We start from the raw sequence: 10,380 nt of genomic DNA, 5'->3' as shown, positions 1-10,380 counted from the left end.
AACTGGCATTGATTCTATTGAAATGGAATCACGAATTCCAATTCTATTGGAATGGAATTACAAATTTCAATTCTGTTGGAATCACAGAAGTTAATGCTTGAAGAACAGACCACAAAATTGAAAGTGATTCTAAGCAACATTATTCTTTTAGAATGTATTAGTGTCGTTGTGAGATTTTGATGTTTTATTTCCCGTTTTGAAAGTTTTTTTAGTTTTATTGTTTAACAATAAATGTAATTCTTAACAATTGTTATCTGTATTCTATAAAAAATAATGTATTTTTTGTTTTTATTCTTCAATTGATTGTTCGAAAATTTGTTATTCTACAAAAAGTTTTTAAAGTTGTGATCAAAAAATAGGTTCAAGAATATTTTTATTATTTATGGTTCAAGAATATTTTTATTTTTGATATACTCATAAACATATTCTGTCAGAATATCCGAATTAAAAGAATTATAATTCGTAAAATCGGATTTTTAAAATTAATAGAATCTATGATCTCTTAAAAAAATACAATTTTCTTTTATTAAATCAATATTAATTGACTAAAGTACCATTGTAATTAATTTAGGTGTTATTTTTCAATTATATTTAATTCAATAATATATATTAATCACTTTCATAAATAAGTAAATTTGATTCGCTTACATTTATTATTACAATAACACAATAATTACTTTAAACAAAATAACATAAGCATATATATATATATATATATATATATATATATATATATATATATATATATATATATATAATCTTGAGTAAATTACACGTATAGCCCCTATTATTTGGAGTAATTTGCACGTTTGGACCCTAACTTGTTTTTTCACTCGGAAGGTCGCTACAGTTTTTTTTTTTTTTTTTTTTTTTATGCATTTGGTCTCTGTGTTACCTAATAACACTATCTTGCCTTTGATGTTTTTAATTTATTTAAATAAAGTGAGATATGTAAATTAATATAAGGTGAGGTGAAAGTGGGGTTGAGATTGAGGTTGGGGTATGTTTATTTATATAAATTAAAATATTAATAATAAGACAATGATCAAGCATGCAATAAAAACAAACGACTTTCTAATTAAAAAAATAAGTTAGAAACCAAATATAAAAATTATTCCAAACTATAGGGACCATTCATGTAATTTACTCAAATCTTTATTAAACTATATTTGAGACAAAAGATCGTGGCTTGTTGAAGGAGGTCTTTAACACAAAAAAGACAAAACACAATTAGAAATTTTCCATTTATTCTGAAACAGGAGTACCTCTCATCACCGGCTGTGAAAAGGATCCATGATGCCCACTTCCCACGACCCTTTCTTCTCACTCCTCCTCCTCCTCATCTTTCTCTCTCTAAAACCACTCTTTCTCTCTCTAAAACCAGAAATGGATATTCAAGAAAGTTGTTAGAACAGTGGAATTTTTTAAGCAAAATCCTCAAAAGACCAACACTTCATCCACCAATTCATTGTAGACAATCACCTTTCACCAAATTCATCCTCAATTTCCCCATAAATGTCGCTCTTTTTGTTCCTCTCTACATCTTCAACAACTCTCTCTCCTCCGTCGGAAAATCCCTCTCTTTCTCTTTCCCTACACCGCCGCCATGAACTACCGGAAAAATAACCACCTCTCTGTTTCCGCCGTCCTCCTCTCTGTTTTCCTCATCGGAATCATCTTCTACAACGAAGACGTTAAATCACTTACAAAATTCCCGTTCTATACACTCCAGTTTCAGAAAATCACTCCCCATGAAAACCCACTTCCGAATGAGCAACAGACCACCAACTTGACGGCGGAAGACGACGAATTTCCACCGGAAAGCTGCGATATTTTCGATGGGAAATGGGTTTTTGACGATTTGACACACCCTTTGTATAAAGAAGACGAGTGTGAATTTCTGACTGAACAGGTTACGTGTATGAAAAATGGGAGAAAAGATTCTATGTATCAGAAGTGGAGGTGGCAGCCTAAAGACTGTAATTTGCCAAAGTAAGCATATACTCTGTTCTTCTGCTTTTTAAAATTGAATTAATTGCTGAAATTCTTGATGATTCTAATTGTGTGTTTTGGGGGAAATGAAATGAAGGTTTAGAGGGAAATTGTTGGTGGAGAAATTGAAGAACAAGAGGCTTATGTTCGTTGGAGATTCGTTGAATAGAAATCAGTGGGAATCAATGGTGTGTATGGTTCAATCGGTTGTTAGTTCAGGAAGAAAGAGTTTGATCAAAACAGGGTCTCTCTCCATTTTCAGAATAGAGGTTTCTTTCTTCTTCTTCTTCTCTCGATGAATTATTCAATATTCGTATTAAAAAAGTAAAAGTTCTAGGAATTGATATAATAATATGATATGAAGTTTAGGAATTTGTCTAATGCAAAGAGTTTCATAGTAAATTAAAAAATATTCCAACTTATATTGTACTATCATTTTATTTATCCTTTACAATATGTTTAATCATTCATAGTAAATTAGTTGTTACATTATAAAATGCAAATAGTTACATCAAATGATAAAATAATGGTTAAATTTTTGATAAAATAGTGAAAAGTTGATGGTATGTTACATTATCTAGTTTATAAAATTATGTTACGTGAACTATTAAAAAAATAAAATTATCTTTTATTTTATCATCGAACCCAATAATTTAAACGACATAGCATTACTCCAACATGGAGGGAATTAAAGGGTACTTTTGTTGGGTGTAGTTATTTAATAACCTTAATGTCCTTATATTGCATACTATAAATTTAGTGGAATATCCTTAAATAAAAGATTAAGAATGTGGTAGATGGGTAGTTGACTATTTGTTTGTTTTTTTTTTCACAAATCACTTATTGCTTAAAAAAAATACCATAGGAATGTAAGCAATAATAATGGTCTTCTCATAAAATATCTTTATTTTAATGTTATTTTTTTAATAAAACATTCAAGTTGCTTATACTTTGATGACACTTTAAAAAAAATCAATGATAGTTTTTTATTATTTCTTATTATGACTTTGATTATTTATTATTTATTACTCTTTGATTATTTATTATTTATTATTTATTATGCTTTTTGAAGTCTTACTATTATAATATGACTTAATTACCAATATAAATGATAGCCAATTTAAACCGTAATTTCTTCAAGCTTTTGAAGGGAAAAAACTTTTGTAGTAGTTTTTCATAATGATGTCTTTAGCATTAAATGAAAGTAAAGCAAATGGTCCTACAAAGATTCCTCTATGGATTTACAAAAAAGGTTAAATTACTAAACAACTTACTTTAAGTTGTTTTTTTATATTTAAAAAATGTTTCTTTTTGTTGCTTATTTTAGATATATTAGTAAAGTGAAATTGACCTATATTAGTTTCATATTATATGTACTTCAACTTAACAATAAATGAATTTAGATATTTTATGAAAAAAAAAAAAACATATTATTTTTGTTAAGATTGTGACATTGATTGAGAGATTTTGTTATGATATGTTTCGTGTATTTATTTATTTGTCAAGTTGGTTTGATCAAATTATGCATGAAATTTAAAAAAAAAAAATGTTAGCAGCAATCTACGGTTAAATTTTAGGGTTTAGGTTATTTTTGGTAATTTAACTTTTGGTTTTGTGTTCATTTGGTCACTTAACTTTTTTTAGGTTTTAAAAGGTCATCAAACTTTTAGTTTTTTGCTCATTTAATCATTTAACTTTTGGCTTGGTCACATTTAGTCACCTAACTTTTAAAATTGTGCTCATTTAGTCACTAAACTTTTAAATTTTTTCAAAAGTTTAGTGACTAAATGAGCACGATTTTAAAAGTTAGATGACTAAATGAGCACAAATCTAAAAGTTAAGTGACCAAAACAACAGTTAAGTGACTAAATTAATACAAAGTCAAAGGTTTGATGACTTTTTAAAACTTAAAAGAGTTAAGTGACTAAATAAGCACAAAACCAAAAATTAAGTGACCAAAAATAACATGAACCCATAATTTTACTCTATACTTTCGAGGGTTTTTATACAAATCTTGTAAATATTAAAACTTGCAAAATTGGTACTTGCTTTAGGACAGAATTCTACGGAAATATACATGTTGTTTTCATTTTGGGGTTGCTGACTTGTTTCAATAGAAAGAGTAAATTACAATTTTGGTCCCGAAGTATAACTGTTTTTTGCAATTTGGTCCCAAAAAGTTTCTTTCGAAATTATGGTACTCATCTATTGTGCTTGAAATGTTTTTAGAAATTTAGTCATTCTTCCAAATAAAACTGACTGTTTTTGCTCCCTGATTAGAGCTTATTTTTTAAATTTTGTTCCAAAAATAATAATCATTTTGTTGGTATAGGGACTAAAAACGTAACAAAACCTAAAACAATGACCAAATCTACAAGAGAAATTTTATTTTGGATACAAATTGAAAATAACTTGCTTTCTTTTCAAAAACTCTAATCCAAAATTTTCAAATTGTGAATCAATAATCATATCAGATATTAGCAAGATTAATTATACTTAACTGATAATTTAACGTATTTGATTATTATAAGTTTGAATGTTGAAATTTTTTAATTATTTCAGGATTATAATGCCACGGTGGAATTTTACTGGGCCCCATTTTTGGTCCAATCAAACTCTGATGATCCAGAGATACACAGCATATTAGACAGAATCATCATGCCTGAATCAATCAATATCCATGGTCAAAATTGGAAAAATGTTGACTATTTGGTCTTCAACACGTACATTTGGTGGATGAACACAAGAAACATGAAAGTGTTGTAAGCTTCATTTCTCACCTTTTTTTTTTCAATTTACATATTTCCCTTTTTTAATTTATTTTATTTGCAAATAAATTATCATAAATTTGATGAAACAGGAGAGGATCGTTTGATGAAGGAGCAACAGAGTATGATGAAATCGAGAGGCCTTTAGCATATGCACGTGTATTGAAGACATGGGCCGAGTGGATTGATAAAAACATAAACCCTAATCGCACCATGGTCTTTTTCAATAGCATGTCTCCTATCCATATAAAGTAAGTTCACAATTTTAATAATATATTTCATTCCCAATAACATGTTACGTTAAAATAACGTAATGTTATTTTTATAGAAAAAATAGTGTTCACATGGCATGCAATATTAACGTATTTCATCTAAGAATTGAAATCTTTAAGTTAGAAAATTTGCTCTAATTGTTTGAAAGGTTAAAAAGTAGAAATCTTTAATTACAACATTATACGTTAAAAACTACTATATTCAATGGTAGCAATGTCATCTAAACACATAACAATTTATTGCTACAATAATTTGGATATTTTTTTAAGTACAATGTTTTATTAAGAAAATGCTTGAAATTACAATGTTGTAATAGAAATAAATGAAAGATATTGCTTTTATAACTTCTTGTTTCTTGTATTTAACCTTTATTTTAATAAGTAAATGATAGTTTTGGTGGATTTGGTTGCTTTAAATCTATTAGTAACGTATTAATTAGCTAAACATGAGTTGTAATCACACCCTTTATGGTAAACCCACAACACGTTGTGACACTTCAACTATACATATGTCCCCACATGTTTGTCCTAATGATCCACAGTTTAGAATCCGTATTCAACTTCAAGGTTTTTTTTTTTTTTTTTTTTTTTTTTTTTTTTTTTTTTTTCACTTCAACTATGTGGCGAAATCCGAGATAAAAACTATGTATATTTAGCATCTTATCAATTTAGTCATTTAACTATTCCCTATTAATTAAACAATTATATTCGTTTGACTATTAAAATAAACATTGTTCTTGGTTTTTGGGTTTTGATATTTGGACAAAATACAAAAGAAAAAAAAATCATATATTTTCACAATTTATTGATTTAGCCACACTGGAATGTTATTTCGTTTATCGAATTAACCATCAAACAATTATTATAACAATCAAGAAAATTATCCAGCTAAATTGATAAAAATATATAAAGCACCTTGACTTTTTCACTGTTTCTTTTTTCCTTTTTCAAAACTCGGTAGCCAAGAAAACTGATTTTGGTTGAATCACTACAAAAAGTTGTTAAATAGCTAAATGGATAAAAAAAATTGTAGTTTGTAAATTATTATTAGTTCTAAGAAATATATAGTTAGTAGTCACTAAATATTAAATATTTAAGGCTTATTATAAGCTATTTCAACCTTATGATAACAAATAAAAAATATTTAGGAGCTTGGACTGGAATAACCCCGAGGGCATCAAATGCGCGAAGGAGACAAGTCCGACGCTAAACGTGACCGTACCGCCAAACGTGGGCACGGACCGTCGACTTTTTACGGTTGCAACCGATGTGATTCAATCAATGAAAGTTCCGGTGAATTTCATCAACATAACTACTCTTTCAGAGTATCGAAAAGATGCACACACCTCAATCTACACCATTCGTCAGGGCAAATTATTAACCGCAGAACAAAAAGCAGATCCTGCTGTTTATGCAGATTGTATTCATTGGTGCTTACCTGGATTACCCGACACGTGGAATGAGTTTCTTTACACACATATCATTTCTCACTTGTGACACATAGTGACTATTTTGGGGTTTTTGTATATTTTTTCCTTTTTCTGTAACTTTTTTGAATGTTATTATTTTTCATGTATATTTCGTTTTTGGAAAGTTTTGGTTTTTAGAATTTTTTTTTTGGGCATGTTTTGTTTTGCCTCTTTTTTGCTGACAATAACCGCATAGCCTATGAACAATGAGCATTTAATGTATGTTTGTTGCATTTTAATACCATACATAAAGAGAAAGGTATTAAATTGATGGAAGGTTGTAAGCAGTATTTAAAAAATCGGCCGGTCGAACTGAGAACCGGAGAATTGAGCGGTTCAACTAGTACCAGTTTTATGTCTATTTCTAAACCGGAATGAACTTGCCGGTTTTTACAAAAACTCTGTTGAACCGGTTAAATTAAATAAAAACACATGAAAATGGATCGTTTTGCATAACAAACTTTGTTGTTTTTTCACATCTATTTGGATTTCTTTGAATAAAACACATGGTAATGTTCGAGGTTTTTTAAAATGTTTATATTCATCTAAAACTATATTTTGTTTTTGTATTGTACTTTATTTTTCTTTTTAATATACGTAGATTGATGTAAAATTTATGGTAATGTGGTTTTTAATGTATTTTGATTGACCTACAATTTGTATTTATATATATATATATATATATATATATATATATATATATATATATATAATGTTTAAACATATGGATGTCTATGTGTGTAGGAAAATAAAATAGAAAGTTAAAAAAAGATGAAAATTATAGAAACTGGTTGAACTGGTGATTAACCGGAAACCGATCATCATATCGGTTCAACTAAAAAAATGATTTTTAAAACATTGGTTGTAAACTATTCGGTATTTGGTTAGTATGGTTAATGTGAGCGCTACGCTTGTACTGCTCTTTGTTGTAGTCACATAGAGAACTCATTGTCCTATATTCCCCCATCATTCATAGGAGATACTTCAGAACTAGTTGGTTTTTAAATATCTATATTTTCATATTGTTGATGAGAAACCAATCCTCGAGAAAATACATTTGTAACACTATAGCAACTTGAATGTTGTTGGTTAATACATCTAATAATTATAACACATCAACCAACAACATTCTAAGTATTATGATGAATCATTGAGGAAAGATATCTATCATAGAGTGCATAGGATGTTATGTCATCAAATCAATATCCACATAATACATTTGTTGATATGTAATTTACGAAAAGAGTATCTTAAATATCATATACACAAGTATACCAAAAATACATTTCCCAAATCGTATTTCACCTAGGACCAGACATACCTTGTTCTTTAATCAGGTTCCTCTAGTGCTACATTAAATGTATGACCAACAAGTATAACCTTAAAGCTTAGTTAGTCTACAAGTTTACATAACATAACACAGTTTGAACATCGGAGAAAAAATCCCACTACAGGAAAATTTTGAAAATTTGTTAGAAAATAGGGTAGAAACAAAATATGATGATCATTAGATTTCTTCAATGATCTTGTCGATTTAGTGCATGTGGCATTTAATTATATTTGATAGGTAGTTAGAAGGTATTAGAGGGAATCTCTTATGCAGCTGGCAGAGAATGATGTAGAGGGAAGATGTGACATCCCGATGTCAAGGTAATTTCGATTTCAACCCTATGTTTGATTAATATTATATTTTATCCCTTGTGATTGAAAAGGATTGCGAAATGGCCTATAGTGGAAATTTGGTAAATTTCGTCTAGAAGTAGTACGTTGAGCGTATGCTAGGTGTACTAGGGCGCGCATAGTATGTGAGGAAAAAGCAAACCCTAATTTTTAGGGTTTGGTCCATATATAAACCCCATTATAGCCTCATGTCTTAATTCTTCATCAGCCTCCCTCTGTGAGAAACGCTCCTAAGAAAACTCTAAGTGAGAATAGTGCATTTTGAGCCCTTTGGAGTGTTTTGGAAGTGTTATTGTGGAAGAAGAAGGCCGCGAGAAGAGCTTAGAGCTTCGAAGCATCTTGGATCTAGGATTTCCTTCTTGTTAGCAACCTCCAGGAGGTATAAAGTTTGCAACTTGATCACTCCATCTTGAAGATCTCTTTCTTCCTTTAAGACATTTTTTTGTCCCAAATATGGTTATTCTTGAGCATGGCATGTTCTTGCCCCAGTAAGTCGTCCTTTCAGACCTTCTGAGGGGTCTCCAGTCATACAAATGTGGTCTTAAGTGTTAGTTTCTTTCCATACATTAAGATGTGTAGATTTTGTGTTTTAAGCACTTAATGGACATCCAAAGTCATAAAGTTAGAAACTTTATGACTCTTAGTGGTATTTTGGCATTGGATCTGAAAGTTGGACGTGAGAGCTTAAGGCATTAAGCTTTTATTGAAGATTTAGGAAGTTTGGGTGTACGCCCTGCGTAACCTGGATTACACAGCACGTATGTGGTTAACCATCCCGACTGCGATCAAGGATCGGGTACACCCCGCGAACATTGCCTAAGTCGACTCAGTTGAGTTGACTCGGCTGTGTTGACTCAGTTGACTTGTTAATTTTGTCTATTTTGACTAAGAATATTTTGGGAAAATGTTATTAATTTAGAATGGGTAATGTTTTGGCATTTATGATCTGGGTGAGTCGGTATTTGGGAGCAGAGTATTAATCAACTATTCGTCAGAATGTGAGGTGAGTCTTCATTCACTGTACTTACCGGTCGAAGGCACCAAGGTCGGTCTATTGGATTGGATATCATATATATGATAGTATTTTAGTATGTTGTAAAGATATTTTAGATCGGTATCCTAGTATGTAGGATGTTAGCATGCGGTAGTGATCTATCGATCTGCTTGTTTGTCTATTGACTATGATATGATTATATGTTATGTATATGTCGACATGTTATGTTTGGTTGGGGTGAGGCAGTCCTGCTTTGTGCTGAAGGTCAAGATACCCGGGGTGGTCCGGATAGACTGTAGGCCCTGCTATAACGCTCGTGTTTCTAGGCTAGGCATTAAAAATGATGTGATAGTCTAAGTCAACCTTTGTAACTCATTTTGAAATAATAAGAATAAACTATGTGAATTTATGTGTTTTATACTTAATTATTATGATTTAATAAATTATGGATAAAAAAAGCATCGAAAATAAATGTTAGATATACCCGATATCTATAAAGAAAGTTGTAGTGATTGAAACAAGGATTCCGGAGATATAAAGAATACCAAAATCCGAGTTATAACGAAGAAGTTGTGATCTATCGAAGTTTCGCGACAGAATCTGCACAACGATGTGTGACGTAAAAAGTGAGTTTATGATAAACTGCTTTTTAGCCTTAGCGATATAAATGAAAGTCGTAGTACACGTTAAACCAATAGCGTGCATAAAAAGAATGTCTAAATCTTATTTCGTATGAGGAAGTTATGAATTTTCTAAGATTCGACATAACAGTGTGCAACCCGAAACTTGAATTATAGATCGAGCGATTTTATCCGACACAACCTAAACGAGAATTGAAGATATTGTCGATAGTAGTTTAAAGGTTAAAAGATAGATGAAAACAGACATCGGATGAAGAAGTTATGAATTTTTAACGGACTTTTCCTGTCCCGAACATGTTAAAATATAACTTTAAAAATAAATTCAAAGTTAGCCAACAGAGTTTAAACAAAAGTTGTAGAGTATAATTTCACTTACGCATGGATATAAAGAACGTAAAAAACGGAGCCTGTATGAGAAAGATATGAATTTTTGAAGTTTCAGCCACAAACTTCGAGGCTAGAAGTACGCCCAGCGTACTTATGTGTTCACGGTTCGAGATTGGCCAGATCGCCTACTCCTTCATATCGCGCACACGTGTTCGTAGCTTTGACGCATCCGATATG

The 10,380-nt window shown here is 30.4% G+C and overlaps 1 protein-coding gene across 1 annotated transcript; it reads left to right on the top strand.

Annotated features, from left to right (window-relative positions):
• The first annotated feature begins 1,231 nt into the window (after positions 1 to 1,231).
• On the top strand, positions 1,232 to 6,625 carry LOC145017114 (xylan O-acetyltransferase 1-like). Its single transcript, XM_078975192.1, has 5 exons — positions 1,232 to 1,992; positions 2,090 to 2,261; positions 4,555 to 4,754; positions 4,853 to 5,011; positions 6,181 to 6,625. The coding sequence occupies exons 1-5, from the start codon at positions 1,607 to 1,609 to the stop codon at positions 6,527 to 6,529; spliced, it is 1,266 nt and encodes a 421-aa protein (XP_078831318.1). The 5' UTR covers positions 1,232 to 1,606; the 3' UTR covers positions 6,530 to 6,625.
• Positions 6,626 to 10,380: the final 3,755 nt, after the last annotated feature.

Source organism: Lactuca saligna, chromosome 9 (assembly GCF_052625555.1).
Source record: "Lactuca saligna cultivar CGN05327 chromosome 9, ASM5262555v1, whole genome shotgun sequence".
Classification (NCBI taxonomy): Eukaryota; Viridiplantae; Streptophyta; class Magnoliopsida; order Asterales; family Asteraceae; genus Lactuca; species Lactuca saligna.
Note: the sequence above shows the minus strand (reverse complement) of the source record. Positions and strands in the feature narration are given on the sequence as shown.